This window comes from Drosophila suzukii, chromosome 3 (assembly GCF_043229965.1).
Source record: "Drosophila suzukii chromosome 3, CBGP_Dsuzu_IsoJpt1.0, whole genome shotgun sequence".
Classification (NCBI taxonomy): domain Eukaryota; kingdom Metazoa; phylum Arthropoda; class Insecta; order Diptera; family Drosophilidae; genus Drosophila; species Drosophila suzukii.
The window spans coordinates 64,211,335-64,229,360 of NC_092082.1; the positions used below are offsets into that span (position 1 = coordinate 64,211,335).

At 41.1% G+C, this 18,026-nt stretch overlaps 1 protein-coding gene across 7 annotated transcripts; it reads left to right on the plus strand.

The window, feature by feature from the left end:
* The first annotated feature begins 7,299 nt into the window (after positions 1–7,299).
* On the plus strand, positions 7,300–17,752 carry Pak (serine/threonine-protein kinase PAK 3-like protein). Of its 7 annotated transcripts, none has more exons than XM_036822239.3 (9): positions 7,300–7,399; positions 11,783–12,031; positions 12,117–12,271; positions 12,827–12,838; positions 13,234–13,399; positions 13,511–14,113; positions 14,649–15,799; positions 16,137–16,355; positions 16,418–17,752. In XM_036822239.3, exons 2-9 carry the CDS (start codon positions 11,890–11,892, stop codon positions 16,499–16,501), a joined length of 2,532 nt encoding a protein of 843 aa, XP_036678134.3. In that variant the 5' UTR covers positions 7,300–7,399; positions 11,783–11,889; the 3' UTR covers positions 16,502–17,752. The 7 variants fall into 7 exon arrangements, with proteins under 7 accessions (XP_036678134.3, XP_036678135.3, XP_036678133.3 ...); XM_036822240.3 differs by lacking the exon at positions 7,300–7,399 and adding an exon at positions 7,415–7,794; XM_036822238.3 differs by lacking the exon at positions 7,300–7,399 and adding an exon at positions 7,415–7,750.
* Positions 17,753–18,026: the final 274 nt, after the last annotated feature.

An 18,026-nucleotide genomic window follows, 5' to 3' on the forward strand; every position in this document is an offset into this window, starting at 1 on the left:
ATATACATATGTAGAAATGCTTAAAAAGGACTAGGCACGTAATGAAGGAGCACACCACAGGGATTAATACAGGTCCCTTATTAGATCATTAGGCCTTCTAAATATTATACTTAATTGTAAAACCGCAAAATGAAAATTGATTTGGAGACGTTTTAGACTCGATTTTGGGTCCATTTGTATTAGAAATTGTATATTTAGAACGTCCTTGTTCGGCTGCTTTCATTAAAGCACTTTTTTCTCAGTCTGAACGATTTTACGTATGTAAGTGCAAGCAAGCCAACCAAATGTATAGCTCAACTAACTTTAAAGAACTGATTTTAATGAATGAAGCTTTTAAAACTACTTTCTTAATAGGTCTACAATTGTCGGAAAATAATAGAATTAATAAATTTACCCGTTACTCGTAGAGTAAAAGGGTATACTAGATTCGTCGAAAAGTATGTAACAGGCAGAAGGAAGCGTTTCCGACCCCGATTCTTGATCAGGATCACTAGCCGAGTCGATCTAGCCTTGAACGCTAGATCTCGGAAACTATAAGAGCTAGAATATTAAGATTTGGCGTGCAGATTCCTGAGCTTCTTACGCAGTGCAAGTTTGTTTCAGCAAAGTGTCACGCCCACTCTAACGCCCACAAATCGCCCAAAACTGTGGCTCCTACAGTTTTAATGCTAGAATAAAATTTTAACTGAAATGTATTGTTCTCATTAATACCTATCGATTGACCCAAAAAAAGGTTTGCCACGCCCCCTCTAACGCCCACAAACCGCGAAAACCTGTGACGCCCACAATTTTCATGCTAGATAAAAAAATTTAACTGAAATGTATTGGTCTCGTCAATACCTATCGATTGATCAAAAAAAAAAAGTTTGCCACGCCCACTCTAACGCCCATAACGCTTAAATCTGTATACCGCCGGTAGGTGGCGCATTTTAATCTCGCTTTGCTACTTGCATATCTCTATTTAGCTGAGTAACGGGTATCTGATAGTCGAGGTACTCGATTATAGCGTTCTTCCTTGTTTTTATTTCTGAATATTATTATATACTCGTTTTTATTTATAATTTGCAGAGGTTAATTTCGTCGCAACGGGCTAATCTGACGCTAAAATATTATTTTTGTTGTTTTTATTTGTTTGCAGCACTACTATTTCCATGGTCGCAACCGCACTTCTTTTGGATGACAGTAGCTGAAGCGAAATTTTGTCGTTGCTGCAGAAAACCTTTTGTCTAAACAGACTTCAAAAATAACTAGAAATAGCCAGAAATGTTAATGGTAGGTTGAGAAGGAAAACGACATTTTGATTTAACTAATCAATTTTGAAAACTTATTCATCATACAAATTTTCGACTATCTCTCGTCGCGAGCAGAAGTCTCTTATCTCCAAACAGAGGGTACCGATCGGTCACTGTTCTTCTTTGGCTCACGTGTTTCTTATCTTTCATATTTTTATACCCGTTACTCGTAGAGTAAAAGGGTATACTAGATTCGTCGGAAAGTATGTAACAGGCAGAAGGAAGCGTTTCCGACCCCATAAAGTATATATATTCTTGATCAGGATCACTAGCCGAGTCGAACTAGCAATGTCCGTCTGTCCGGATGAACGCTGAGATCTCGGAAACAATACGAGCTAGGCTATTGAGATTTGGCGTGGAAATTCCTGAGCTTCTTACGCAGCGCAAGTTTGTTTCAGCAGAGAGCCACGCCCACTCTTACGCCCACAAACCGCCCAAAACTGTGGCTCCTACAGTTTTGATGCTAGTTTTGCCACGCCCACTTTAACGCCCACAAACCGCACAAGCCTGTGACGCCCACAATTTTCACGCTAGATAAAAAATTTTAACTGTAATGTATTGGTCTCGTCAATACCTATCGATTGATCCAAAAAAATTTGACACGCCCACTCTAACGCCCATAACGCTTAAATCTGTCTACCGCCGGTAGGTGGTGCATTTTAATCTCGCTTTGCTGCTATCTCTATTTCCCTTTGGTCCCTTTATCTGAGTAACGGGTATCTGATAGTCGAGGTACTCGTCTATAGCATTCTTCCTTGTTTTTTGTAGTGTGTTTTGCAGTAGTCTTCAATCCACTGATTATAAAAAAAAAGATTTACGTATAAAAGTCAAGAAGTCATGAACCCAGGGCCTCCAAACCTGGGCGACAATCGGCTTGCGCCGGTTGCCATCAGCCCACCATCAAAAAAAAGAAGACAACCCCAAACACTGGATATTGCCTTTCCTGAACTTTCACCTACCTCAGTTGACAATCCAAGGTATATTACAATCTCCTTCATCTATATCGAAAAGACAATTTTGCAATTTTCATGCTTCGCCGTCCACCGTGCCTTAAAAATGATCTCAAAAAACATTGTGACAATTTCCAGCCTCAGAGACGGAAATATACTCATGCTAGTAAAATCTCAAGCCGATGCTGAAAATTTTTTAAATACTTCCGAGCTCACCGGCATATGCAAAGTACAGTGTAAGCTCCACGAGGCTCTCAATTTTGTGAAAGGGACAGTATATGCCTTGTACCTCTGTGACACTCCCGATAAAGAAATCGTCGATGAACTTCAATGACTAGAGTTTACGGAAGTTTATTTATATATTTATATAAAGCTAGCTTAGAGTTAAAACTATAGGCTAACTAAATTTAAGAGCTCTAGCAGCTAAGGCCTTCAGCTCAATTTATGAAATCCTACGATGCTGTGTCCAAACCCAGCGGAGTCATCCTAATAACCTTCAAACTCTATAACCTCCCATCTAAAATAGAAATTTCTTGGCACTCGGTAAAAGTTCGCGAGTACCAAATCAGAAAAGGCGAAAACACCCCACTCTCTTCCGAATGTGCCCTATCACCCAACTCCCCAAACAAATGCACAAAAATCTGCAGTGCCAATTGATCTGGCGAGCATTCGTCCTCTTCCCGACAATGCCCTAAATACCAAGAACATAGAAAAATACTCAAAATTAAAAATCAGTCCGAAAATGCACTATGCGTGAAGCTAAAACAACATTCAAAGCAACGTCACATAACCGAGGTTTTAACGCTTCATACTCTTTAGTGGCCAAAACATCAAGTTAAAATCTCTACCGAAGAAGCCCCGAAAAAAACTCTTCCCCCAGTCCCCTATGCCCACAACCCCTTATCAGCCAAAGCAATCCGCTCCACATGCTCATTACAAGTATAACCTATCTCCTTCATCATATGCATATTTACAAGAAACTCATGCTGAACACGAAAGTAGCAGCAAAGCAACATCTTCAAATCATAATAAATCAACTTCCCACAATAATAATTTAAATACCCACGAATCTTACGATGCTATGAGTGATTCATAGTTTCGTCAATCCAAAACCACCTCAAGATCCAAACCAAATAACATCCACTCTCTCTTCCCACTTATGTCCATTACACTAGTACAATGGAACAACCCTGATGTTATTTACCTTCAGGAAACCCAAATTAATGCCATCCTAACGAACATTGCTTACCCCAAGAAGTTTATTGGATATTTTTATATATTAGTATGTTAGCATACTCGTATGTAAAGGCATATTCCCCATGATCCCATCCCAACCAACAGCTCACTAGGTATTGAAATCCTAGCCCATCCCAATATCTGTATTTTTAATACATATATACCTCCACCTCAAATAGTAGCAGCTTACAAAATTCTTAAAATAGTAGAAATTTCTAGCAAACCAATCCTATAGGATCTATATCTATTTACAGATATTGAACGCGTTTCTTTTCTTAAAATTCTTATCCTGACATTGGTTTAAACAACACTGTAACGAAATTACGATTAAACTTATAAATAGACTAAACATTATTAAATTCTTAACATCTAAGCGATCTTTCATCCACCGGACAACACTTACAAAAGCGACAAAAGCTTTGTTGCTGTCCAAAATTGATTATGGCCTCCCCATCTATGGCTGGTGCGCGCCATTGAACTTGAAAAAAATCTTACCCTTATCATGCTGCCGTCAGGCGTAGCATTGGCGTATTTCCAACGAGCCCAACTAAATGCATAATAGTCGAAGCAGGATTACTGGACACTAAACTACCTTCAAATTAATAATAATAATTAATCTATTCTGCCGTAGGACTATGAAGTTGCCTCGAAGCACCGAAGGAAATTCAAAGTCCAATCTACGATACGAAGACACAACATAGACTCGCCTTATCGTTGGAATAAAGTCATTCCGTCCCCTCCGTGGAAATCACGCTAAACCGCCGTAGACACTACACTCCACGATTTCCAAAAATCAAGGACTCCAAACACAACGTTTAAGCAGCGATTTGAAGAAGTTTCCCATAAATACTCCGATAGGAAATGGCTTTACACCGATGGTTCAAAGTCCGACGCCACAACCTCCTTTGCAGTGGTAGACCAACACGGATAAATTGTTTCATGGGGTCAGCTACCTCACTACTTCTCGGTTTTTCCTGCGGAAGAAATAGCTATCTCGAACTTAAGGGAAGACATATCATCTTCAGTGATAGTCTGTCCACCCTGCAAGGAATCCAAAACTTCTGCAATGGCAACAACCTTCTATCCAAAATTCGTCACCTCTGCATCAAAAACAGCAGCAAAATTAAACTGTTATGGGTTCCGGTTCATAAAAATTGGGAACGAGTTAGCCGACAAAGCTGCAAAATTAGCCGGACGGCTCCGTGCCACACAATCATACCTGGAGTACAACAGGACATCTGGAAAAACATCAAAAACATATTGCTAGACATCGAACTGGAAGACTAGTCGTTGTTTAACCACTGGTATACACAATTTAACCCTGACAAACTGGAAGACTAGTCGTTGTTTAACCACTGGTATACACAATTTAACCCTGACAAAGAGGACATCAAGTTCCCTACTTCGATCAACAGAAGCGAATGCGCCATTCTCCCAGATTAAAAACCAAGCACACGAATCTCATACATAAACACATCCTCAACGGGGAAAGTCGGCTAAACTGACACCACGAAAATATCAGAACAACTCTTACCCCGCCATCAAAACTAGTAGCTGGCTATTAACAGCTACTAACTCCAACCTAATATTATCTTTTTTACGCATATGTAAAATTATACATCAAATTTAAACACACCTATCAAATATCCAATATCCCCTCTCATTAAATGTTAAATCACAAATATAAATGAAAAATGTTTATCAATTGTCGAGCCGATGGACACAGTAGCTAGTTACTCCTTTCCCTAAATTAGTTGTTATATTTTAATTGCGATTTATGTATAATAGCTAATACTGAATTAAAAATATATTTTTTCCATAAATGTTTGGCATTTGATTTACGCATTGTTGTAAAAATTGGGATGGATCGAATCTTTAAAGTTTTCGAGAACCAAAAGAAGACGAAAAGTAGTCCGCCTTAAAACAAACCGTTTTTGACCCTACTGGCCCTACAAAGCAAAAGTGATCTTCACAGATGTTAGGAACGGCGAGACTGTGGTCTACATCGCTGCTGAGAGCTTGGAGGTAACAAATCCAAAGGAGTTGGAACCCAAACTGACGACCTTTGAGTGGCTGCCATTGCGGAGGGAAATGCTTTTATTAAGTTTTCGATAAATAAAATTGGGTCAGCTTAAGTAGCAAGCCCCCTGATGCAATCTCAATGACAGCAAGTTGGCACACGCTTAATAAAAAATAAAACAACCAATTTCTTATTGAATTTATTCCACTTAGGGCTCCCTAGAAATTAAAAGATAGCATATATGCGTTAAGTTAACAACCCAACACTCCATTGCAGTGCAATTATTTTCTTTCTAAAAAATTACAGAAATCACCTAAACTCGTAAAAAATACTGAACTACTGCACATGAGGTCCCTCCTTTCTCTTACAGCCTCTGCACCAAGCCGCTTAAAATCGATGTTGCAATTTTAAGCGGATTCCCATTCACATAGAGAATTGCTGAAGCGAAACCGTACATCCCGACGAATGATTATTTCATTGCTGTAAGCAAATTAGTCAAGGATGAGATTTCCATTTAGGCAAGCGTTGTGAAAATTAATTTAAAAACAAGGAAGAACGCTATAGTCGAGTACCTCGACTATCAGATACCCGTTACTCAGCTATATGGAGATATGCAAGCAGCAAAACGAGATTAAAATGCGCCAGCTACCGGCGGTATACAGATTTAAGCGTTATGGGCGTTAGAGTGGGCGTGGCAAATTTTTTTTGGATCAATCGATAGGTATAGACGAGAACAATACATTTCAGTTAAAATTTTTATTCTAGCATCAAAACTGTAGGAGCCACAGTTTTGGGCGGTTTGTGGGCGTTAGAGTGGGCGTGGCACTGTGCCGAAACAAACTTGCGCTGCGTAAGAAGCTTAGGAATCTGCACGCCAAATCTCAATAGCCTAGCTCCCATAGTTTCCGAGATCTCAGCGTTCATCCGGACGGACAGACAGACGGACAGACGGACAGACGCACATGGCTAGATCGACTCGGCTAGTGATCCTGATCAAGAATATATATACTTTGTGGGGTCGGAAACGCTTCCTTCTGCCTGTTACATACTTTCCGACGAATCTAGTATACCCTTTTACTCTACGAGTACCGGGTATAATAACTAGAAACAGCGAGAAAAGGGTTAAATACAATTTGAGCCCTAGCATGCGAAATGTTTTCAGCGACAAATGGTTAAAAATTGCTATTAGCAAACTAATCAATGACGAGATTTCCATTAGGGCAAGCGTTGTGAAAATTAAATAAAGACAATTTTGGGGTAACAGTAGCGAAACGAGAATTTTGACAAGTCAGAACCATTAGGACCCTTTTAAGCACGGTTTTTTGACTACATCCATTTTTAAGCAACAATTTTCGGAGGTGAATGTGTCTTTAGTGCCAAGAAACTGGTGAATTTTAATTTCCTTGAAAAAGCGTAACCATATTTAAACGGCGCCATTGCAGTCCAAATACAGATCCTTCCCAAAAAATCCCGAAACGCGAAGTACAAAATTAACTTAAGCTCGTATAAAATACTGAATAAAAACACTGGAATACTGAATCGATTTGCGTTTGCGGTCCCATTTCCCGCTGAAGCGAGTTGTAGCGACTTTTTCCCATCTCTTTCTAGCACGTGTATTTCTTATGGAAGAAAAGGTAACTCAAGCCGAAAATTCCCTTTTTGTGAATAGCACGTACGTATATTTCTTATGGAAGTCGCTTAAGCCGTAAACCGCTCTGTCTGAACAGGTATTAAAGGGGACACATTTTTAGAAGTGACCGTAGTAAAAATACTATAAAAATCAGAACAGTATCGATGTATTGTCAAAATCATGCGATGAACGTATTTTTGCGTGGTAGCTATCGATATTTAGATATATTTTTGCCATCGCTACCGTGACTGCTGCGACGTCTTGTCTTTCTGTAATTATTTTTCGTATTTAACAAAGCCGTGAATAATGTAAACTAAATAGTGGGTAATACAAGGTGGCCAAATGCGCGCGCGTTGTTAAAGGAGCTAGAACGCACGAAAGTTTTCGTGCCGCATTCAGTTTGGTTGGCCTTTTCAGCTGCTTGTGCTTCCCATTCGTCGGCCATTAATGACACACACCAGAGAAAACGGGAAAACAATACAGCGTGTGTGTGTGCGAGAGTGCGGTGAAGTGTTGTGAGCTCGGAAAACTCCAAGAAGCCAGTGGGAAAAGAAAAGGAAAAGTGGGGTCCAATCGAGGCCGTAAATCGCAAGCGTTTCTTCGACTGCAAGCGGCGTACAGGGTGAGCCGTGCAAAAGAAAAGAAGCCAAGGCATATGTACCTGCAGTGAGTTCAAGTGATGAGGGGGGTGCGGTGAAGTGGGTAGGGGCAGGTGGAGAGCGGGGCGAGGGAGTTTCATTCATAAAAAGAGAGTGCACCGTTAGTCCAATTGGTCTGGCTTCCAATAACACAGACACGCACACAGGCTCAGGAGGTTGCACACATTGATTTTTCCAACTCAAATATGTATGTATGTGAGTGTGGATTAAGGAAATTCGGTTCAAGTGGTTTTCCTGCCACATTATTTGGGATTAACACATTGCTGCTCCCGATTTTCCAGCATAAAAATAAAACTGAGGCAGGCAAATGTCAACAAGCTGTCTATCCCTCCCACTCCCTCTCCCGCAGCCAACACACGTGACAAAAGACAAGACATTTACATAAAGCACTAACAACATTTTGCAGTCGATTTGGCATTTAACAGTTAGCGTCCTAACGGCACATGTCCAGTGCCCCGCGCACCGCCCACCGACCCCGCCCCCTCGTGGAAAACCATATTTGCTTAGCACGGTCACAGGTAAAAGCGGAAGGGTCGCGGGATGGGGGACGGACGCAGAAGGGAACTGAAAAGAGGAATATAAAAGGCATAACATTTCCGCCTGCTGCTTTCGGCTGGCGTCCGCAACCAAAATAGACAACGTCGCAGTGGCAGAGAGTCGCCGCCGCCAGCGGTTATGCGTGGCAAGTCGCAACAATCAGGCACTAGATCGCGAACAAGATCCAATAGATATATGTTCTTTAACATCTTATCAAATAGATACGTGTAATATCATTTTGTCATTTAACCAAAATCGAAAAGATTGTCATATATGTAGTATCAATCCTTTCCCACACTATATTGGGAATAACTTGTTTAGCTATTTATGAGTTAGTTATGGGATAAATAGGTCCACAAACATTCTTTTAATTCAAAACCCTCATAAAAATGTAACTGGTCGAATGCATACGGAAACTTGAGGTACTTTCCATTTCGATCGTTTTAATTGGATTCATACTTTAAGGACTCGTTGTAAAGGCATTTCTTTCATCACGAGAATTCCCTGCTTATCGCGTCTTCTCGCTCCGCATAAACGCGGCGAAGAAGTCTGCATATGTTTGTGGCTTCTTTCAGCTCTTGGATCAAGCGCCACGTTTGCGTTGCTGTTGTTGCAACATGCACCTAGGCCTGCGCCACTTTGAACGTCCTCCCCCTTTTCACCTCCCTCCTGCAACCCCAGTCACTAATTTAAATGCCGCAAGTGTTGTCGAGTTTCCTGTGCCGACGCTGTGTGTTGCGCTCATTAGGGAATAATTTTGCATTGGGCCCTGCAGAAGGAAAAACATATTTTATTGATTTTACCTGGGGTTCGGCCGACAATAAAATCAAACTCTATGCGGTACACCGTTAACCCAATTCTGGTCGCCCACACGCTCCCGAAAAGTTTGTTGTCGCTTGATCTAAAAACGATTTCTCACCTATGTGTGTAATTGTGTTTATATCTCTCGGCAAGCGGCCAACAAACCTACAAGACCAATAGAGCTGATAGTACAGATATACAGTGACAGCCAACATTATATCACCGAGTATTTCCGATTTGGTTTGGTGCATTTGCATTATTTTTATAATATAACCAATGTATTCTTTTATCTTTCTCGATATCAAACTACAAATGTGTTGTTAATGAACACTATCGTTACCATCCATATGATTGGTTTAGAAACCCAATCTATATTAAATTTTAATATGTATCTTACAGGTAGGATATTCTTGGGAGAATTATCTGAACACGGAATTTCGCGTGTCCGTATGTCAATACATATTAAATGTCTATTTTAACGCATTCTGTGATTCATGTTCCCATATCTAACTTTATCTATAAGAACCCTATTAGTGGTGATTCAAAGTAGAACATGGATATTCCTGTTATCTCTGTTAATATGTTGACCTCAGCTGTTGGAACTGCATGTTGTTGCTGGCCCATGGTTTTCACACTTTGCCACCCCCCGCATCCCGCACCCCCCGCATCCCGTTAGTTGCATTGACTCTTGACGCCTGACGTTGATAAATGAATCATAAAAGCAGCGCAGTCGGCGTCGCCGGCAAGAGCAGACAGGCGCCAACGTCGCCCGCTCTCTGCCTCGCTCCCACTCCTTTTCTCCCTCTCTGGTCATATGTTCGGCTGCGTTGCGTCGCCGCCCACTCGAGAGTGTTTATGTTGTTTTTGTCCCCACATCTCGGTTTCCTCTTTCGTGTTGCTGTAATTCCAAATGCGTGAGCTGCTTTGTTTTTGTTTCGAGTGCTAATCGAAGCCACTCTTGTTATCGCAACCAATTTTTTATGGCTCTCGATCGGTGGCGTGGGCGAGAGAGCAGGAGAGAGAAGAGTTTGTTGCAAGGGGTACAGTGGTTACCAGCAATTGCAACGTATAATTATCCCTGCGGTTCCTTACCACTCAAAATCATCACTCAGTCGACTGGAACATCGTCAAAGCCGACGCTCTCGCCACCTTCTCTCGATATCTCTCTTTAAAAAAAGTGATCAAAATGTGGTGATTTACTGATGAAAAAGAGATCTTTTTTGATTTTTTTCACTGATGAACATTACTACAAGATCAATGAAATTGTGCTCGTTTAAGCAAATACCGCAATATAGGCACATTATTGGATCTTTTGAAATTTAGATAAAGCACTTAAAATAAATAAAGTCTATAATAAGACATTCATTCTAAAGCCAAAATAATAATGATAATACACAAATTTTACGTTTTTGCATTACATGGAGCTTAGCAAGATATAATAGATTCAAAATAAATGAGTAAATACATTGGCTCTAGAGTTTATTAATCATACATGTATTACTCTTTTAAATATATTTAGTTTTCGAATAAAACTATCAAAAATTAAACGAAAGAAATTTAGATTTAGTTGTTTGAACCACCCTATTGTTCATAGAGAAATAATTATATGTGGAAAACAAAGAAATATGGTAGCCATAGTTATTTTTCTTGTATGCTTCCGAATTTTATATTTTAAAATCTTTAAATTTTCAAATATACCCGCTAGAATCAGATTGAGGTCTGGGGTAACCTTAGAAACAGCTTTCAAAGCACTGTGGAGTGCGCTTCTCTCGCAATGTATTTTCTCCGCGCCGTGCTCTTGGGGCGATGTGTGTTGTTTGTTGCCTATTGCCGGCTGCTCTAGTGGCAGTGACACTCGAGGGTGAGAGACACGCCGACGGAACAACTGAGCAAAGGCCCCACAGTCCGATTTAGTTCGCCGGACGGCCCATATTGATAAATTTATAATTGTGGCCATATCTCTCCTCTCCTGCAATAACCTCCGATCTCAGTGTGAGTGGGTGTTTTTTGTACCATTTTAAAAAGCAAAACAAAATGCTTTTCGCATGCCAACAAAATCGAGAGCACAGAATTTTGACGTGATCTTCAAGGAGATCGCTTAAAAAAAGAAGAATAAAGTGCCGAATCTGTATAGTTCTGTGCAGAATTGTGTGAAACACACAACGAAAAAGTGTTCGCGAAATATATGTAAACAATCTATCTTTTGCCGTTGTATGACAAATTTTAAATTTTGTGGAACCATATGACGCGATTGCAATAGGGCGGGGAATGGAATACAGAAGGAAATATATAGTAAGATAAGCTGCGGTACACTTTTTCGCGATAGATAACAGAAGGTTGGAACCCCTGGAAATACACCAAACATTAAATCATCTCTGTACTGTTCCCGATTTTGATTTCAGTTGATGAAATCTCCATTTTTAGAATATTAATTTTTTCGTTATTCATTCTGGGAATTATTTTATTTACGTTATTCTTAATTTTTAAAAACTCTGTTTTTGGAAAATCAGCTTTTAGGGTTATAAATATAACTATAATCTCGTACTTTAAGCTGATTACATACATTGATTAGAAATGTATATAGTCATAATTATCAATCTAATTCGCAATGTATTATTCTTGTCCCCCAAATAATGATATTCTCTCACTCTCAACAGCTGTTTTCTGGCCTTAGAACAGCTGTGCATAAAGGGGCACTAGGCGAAGCGGAGGCGGTGGAAGCAGGAGCTAACTAGAAGAGCCAGAGGCACTCAAAGACAAAGCCATGTCCAGCGAGGAAGACAAACCGCCGGCGCCGCCCGTGCGTCTCACCAGCAACCGAGGCGGCATCGACCGATCCGCGGGAGGAGGAGTGGGCGTCGGCGGCGGAGGCGATGTACCGCCCGACATGCGGCCACTGCCCAAGGGTGAGTACGATTTTATTAGTTGAACACGGCATGTGGACATCGCCGGTCCGCTTAACAATGTGCTTCTTTCTCTTTCCCCCCAAAGAACCCGATGACTCGGACCGGAAGAAGAAAACGCTGAAGAGCAAGATCAAGGGATCGAAGCCCTCGCACACGGACTCCAAACCGAACATCTCCTATCCCACGAACTTTGAGCACACGGTCCATGTGGGCTTCGATGCTGTCACCGGCGAGTTTACCGTGAGTTCTATGTTTTGCTCATTTACGGACACCTTCAGTCGTGTTTGCCTCGCCATTATGTTTACGGGTTGCTGTCTAAGAATAGCAAGTCGGAAATCTTCGGTTTTCACTGCTTATGTCCTCCATTTGATAAGCTTTTATACAAAAAATTGATATGCAAAAAACACAGTCACCAGCATACGACTTTAAGTTTCGTTTGCAGACTATACATTTTATGTAATTTTTGGGTGATGAGGGTATTGACACGGTTGGATTTAATATACGGAGGAAGCTTTTCTTTCCTTTATTTCTTATTTGTTATGTTTCACAGAACTATTATAAATGGCGTAAAAACGATGCATATTTTGAAAACAACTTTTTAGAACCGAAAACATTGAATTTGAACAAAACAAATTACTATATGGCTCACCCGTTCACCCAAAGATTTTCTTATTATTTTCGCTTTCTTTTCGACGCTCTCAAAATATATATTACACTGTACTTGTACATACATTCTGTTGTCTATATCTTTCTCTCGCGATACGTGCTCTATATCGATTTCTATTATTTATCAAGCTGCCAATGAAAGTAAGTAAACTCCACGACTAACTCTTCGGAGCTTGCCTTCATTAGTTACTCAATAAAGTCTCATTGTGCTCCTTTGTCTGTCCATTTTGTCGACTCCGTGTTTGTTCAAAGTTCGATCGTTATTACTCATAGTTTACATTTACGATCGCTCCTTCCTTATCGTTGTACTCTCACAATAATCCTACACTTGACCATACAACATTACACCGACACTCGCTGTCTAGAATTCGTAGTTGAAGTGCCTTTCATCATCCCCCGATCAGAATAATTGGCCGTGCATTGATGTACCCAAAATCCAGGAATTTATATGTACCCCACCCCTTTTAGATGTACTTCCATCGCTGTAATTGTGTTGGGAAACTCTTTCTAACATACTGACCTGTTGCCTTTTCCAGGGCATGCCGGAAGCATGGGCGCGCCTGCTAATGAACTCGAACATCAGCAAGCAGGAGCAGAAGAAGAATCCCCAGGCCGTGCTCGACGTGCTCAAGTGGTTCGACAACACAACCAAACAGAGGCCAAGTTCCAAGTACATGACAAATGCCATTACGACGCATTCAGGTTGGTCTCTCCTTTTAATTGATGATCAGGGCTTGCAACAAAGAAACAAATCCTTTCTTAATTATTTCCGCGTATATCCCATCGATACTAATGCACTCTTACTTTTTGCAGGCTCATCGCTCAGCCGGGTTAGCAGCAGCAGTCCAAGCAGCACGCCAACGGACTCGGAGCTGCACGGATCCAATAGTGGTGGCAACCTGATCGGCGTGCAGCTGGGCAGCATGACCCTGGGACCCAATGCCAACAACGTGGCTGTCGCTGGCCAAATCCTGGGTAACCACTACCAACAGCAACAGCAGCACCTCCTTCAGCAGCAGCAGCAGTTGCACCAGAACCACAACCAGCATCCCATTGGCATTAGTCAGTCACACTCGTACAACTTTGTCGGCCACACGGCCTCCGCATCCACATCGCAACATTCATCCGCCAACGAGGACGATATGCTGGGGCCGCAGCATCCGCATCCGCAGCAGCTCCAACAGCAGCCGCCACCTCCGCCGGTGGCTTCCAGGCCGGAGCGCACGAAATCCATCTACACGCGGCCAATCGAGGATCTGCAGCCAGCCATTATACCCATGCCAGCGGCACCAGCGACCACGCCCACAACGCCGCTGCAGAATCATAGGACGCAAGGCGGAATGACGGCGCCAGTGGCGTCACCAATGCTCCACAATAATGTCACGACGACGCTGGACAAGAACAAGAACAATGCAAGTGAGTGCCGCTCCAGATAATGTGGATCATAGCTTAGTTGCATCTAGCTAACGAAGAGCCTTAGCAGCAAGTTATAAAATAGTTAATGTCAGCAAACGTACTCAGAAAAATACAATTCAGACTTTGTCCGTTCATTTAGTATTTACATGCACGGAAACAAATGCTGATAAAATTAGGCAAAATGTTAAAGTATTCAACATATTTATAAAATACTGAAGAGAAAGTAAACTGTTAGGCAGATAAATATTCGGTATATTAGTAATGATTTCCGATTGTGCGGCGAGTTTAAGATGTTTCATAACCTAACTAGTTTGCTGCCAGGGCTCAAGAGCTTTGATGTGTCGTTGATAGCTTCTCTATGTTGCCTTTTTAACTATAAACTCTTTTGTGGTGATAATGCTAATAACGATTTAATGAATGTGTATTTTGGTATTTGTATCGCCTCTCTGTGTTCTGTTCTGTTTTGTACCGCTTCTAATTGCTGCTAAAAAAAAATATATTAAACAACTCAATAAAACAACTGCGACGACGCCAGCTCCAACGTCCCCAACAACCACAAAAACAACAGCCACAGAAACAGAAGGCACCGATGCAACATCAACTCTTTTGTCTGCTACTAATCCTAGTTGTTCTACCACTCCTACTACTGCTCCTGCTCCAGCTGCATCTCGTGGTAGTCTCGTCGAGACAGCAACAGCACCAGCTACCACTGCAGCAGCAACAGCAGCTACAGCAACAACGACTAATCACCATTCCTCTGCTTCCTCCTTTTCATCATTTCCCTCGTTCCACGACGACGATGCCACACACCACGCCCTGCCAACGATCCACTGTCCTACGCCGACGTCTTCCGCTCGCAACTCGACGGTTCCGCTTCCGATTGCGGTTCCTCTTTCGCCCATCATCACGCCCGCATCGCCCACACCCGCCTCCGTTGGATCATCAGATCTGTACACTCCGGAACCAACGGTGGGCCCAGTGGCAGCTGCTGCTGCTCCTCCGCCTGCGGCAGGCAACCAAATCGCCGTTCCCCAGGCAGCTGTAGCTGTGGCTGCCACGCCCAACACGCGGGCAGCGAACGCCAAGAAGAAAAAGATGTCTGATGAGGAGATCCTGGAGAAGCTGCGCACTATCGTCTCTGTGGGCGACCCAAATCGAAAGTACACCAAGATGGAGAAGATTGGCCAAGGTGCCTCTGGCACCGTGTATACGGCCATTGAATCGTCGACGGGCATGGAGGTTGCCATCAAACAGATGAACCTGTCACAGCAGCCCAAAAAGGAACTGATCATCAACGAGATCCTCGTGATGCGGGAGAACAAGCACCCGAATGTCGTCAACTATCTAGACAGCTATTTGGTGTCTGAGGAGCTGTGGGTGGTCATGGAGTACCTGCCTGGCGGTTCGCTCACCGACGTAGTCACCGAGACCTGCATGGACGAAGGGCAGATTGCAGCTGTCTGCCGCGAGGTGCTGCAAGCCCTGGAGTTCCTCCACGCCAACCAGGTCATACATCGCGACATCAAAAGTGATAACATCCTGCTGGGCCTCGACGGCTCTGTCAAGCTGACTGATTTCGGTTTCTGTGCGCAAATATCGCCGGAGCAATCCAAACGCACAACGATGGTGGGCACTCCCTACTGGATGGCTCCCGAGGTGGTCACCCGGAAGCAGTACGGACCTAAGGTTAGTACGATCACTAAGCAATAATAATCAAGTAATATCTGGAAATATCTTTGGTATGTACGTTGAGATTATATATCAACGCAGTGGGGCTCAACAGTTTTGGTAGTCTTATTCTGTCTGAACTGAATAATTTATAATAAGGGATAATTGTTGAAAATGATAAATTGTTGTTGTTAAAAACAAACATTGGTTTTACATCCAAAAGATTAGTTCAGATTAGATTATTAAACAGTAAAATGGGAATTTTTGGCTATAAGACCTTAAGATTATCCAGTCTGCCGATCGGCTAAAAATAAAAAAGAATAATTTTTGAATAATCGACTCTATTCTTGTGCAGGTGGATCTGTGGTCGCTGGGCATCATGGCCATTGAAATGGTTGAGGGCGAACCGCCTTACTTGAACGAGAATCCGCTAAAAGCCTTGTACCTCATTGCCACTAATGGCAAGCCAGAGATTAAAGAAAAAGACAAGCTGTCCGGAGCATTTCAGGACTTCCTCGACCAGTGTCTGGAGGTGGAGGTAGAGCGGCGAGCCAGTGCACTGGACTTGCTGAAGGTGAGTCTTTTAGTCAAACTGATAACACGGACTATCATTACAATCTCCTATTCGCATTGCAGCATCCCTTCCTAAAACTGGCCCGTCCATTGGCCAGTCTGACTCCTTTGATCATGGCCGCAAAAGAGGCAACGAAGGGCAACTGATTGACAACCAAGAAGAAACCGCTTATTTAACCATTACTAATGAATTACTACTGCAGAAAACAACAAGAACAGCAACAACCACAATAGCAACAATAACAGTTATGCATATGAACCGAACAGATGATGAATTATTAATGATTATGATTACTATTATTAATTATTTATATGAACGTATTATATACACACATATTATATTATATTATATCTATTCTAACGAGACAAACAGCAAAACTAAGAAAAACTGCATACGGCAAACAAGAGACACGCGTAGTTCAATTTCCACAAATCGGTTTTCTGTGTTTTATATTCTTACATGCAAAAAGATATCACGTTGCTTTGGCCACCAGATCATCGAAACAAAATTTGTTATACCAAAACATAAATTTAAAATTGTATAGACCCACAATTTGTAATGAGCATTTTGAATGCTTTTCAAATTATAAGCATAAAGATCATATAAAAAGAAAGAACAAAAACACTTACATTATAGTTGTCAACATTGAAACATTACAATTGGTAACTTTGCATTTAAAACAAATTAAAATATACATACACATTTTTACAATGTATAAAGCACTTAATTTCATTTATTTCGTCATTACATTTCTATAAGAAAGCTTAAAAATTATTATATGAGAGTATGAACTTTGGAACGCTGCTACTAACCTTATGACTTGGAGTATTATCGCTGATTTTAGTAAAAGTTTCATTTAGTTCATAAACTGCTTTATTTAATAAAAAATATATTTTTATATGATTTTAAAATTTGGTTTATTTTGCTTGATTCCTTTAGTTTATTATTCGTGAGTTTCTTCGCTTAGATATTCCCTGATCCAAGTGGAATAAATCTCATAATTTTCAAGGAGGAGTCCTTCACCAATGCACCCTTTACTCCAACACAACTTCCACACGCCCGATTCTCGCAATTTTTTGTCTGTATATGTAGATGTATATCAAAAGAAAAACAACATTTAATTGTAATAGAATTTACTATTTAGATATAAACACATATAGAAGACACAAAGACACACCTGTATTTTTCAATTTACAACAATGGAATGTGGTTTGCACGACAAAAAGAACAACAACACACCTGTAGCAATATATTACAATTTAATTATAAAGAGAGGAAATTATGGAACAACTACACTAAACTGTTCAATAAATTGGTAGTAGCCACTAAATATAACTAGTAAATAAAAAATAGAGTATAAAATTCGATCGTGAACCATGAGGAATGAAAAGGATAAATGAAAACCAGTTACTTTGTGCCTAACCGAAACCGAAAATGAAATCAATAAGATCAACAACAAGTAAATATTATAACTATAGTATCTAGCAGTTGTAGCGTAACATAGAGAATCGAAATTCTAGAATACATAGAGCAGTCAACTAAAACACCAGCTAATATAGATAGATGCTTGAGTGGGTGCGTGTATATTGATCGGACGGGTGCTGAATGGATCGAAAAAGATCGCAAAGATAGTTCTTTAAAATATTTAGAGGTATGCATACCCCAATTTAC

What these genes read in the sequence shown, in the direction of transcription:
- Pak (XM_036822239.3), top strand. Translation starts at nt 11,890, where the DNA reads ATGTCCAGCGAGGAAGACAAACCGCCGGCGCCGCCCGTGCGTCTCACC. An exon ending in GGAAGCAGTACGGACCTAAG is followed by an intron (nt 15,800 to 16,136) that starts GTTAGTACGATC and finishes ATTCTTGTGCAG; the next exon opens with GTGGATCTGTGGTCGCTGGG. An exon ending in GTGCACTGGACTTGCTGAAG is followed by an intron (nt 16,356 to 16,417) that starts GTGAGTCTTTTA and finishes TTCGCATTGCAG; the next exon opens with CATCCCTTCCTAAAACTGGC.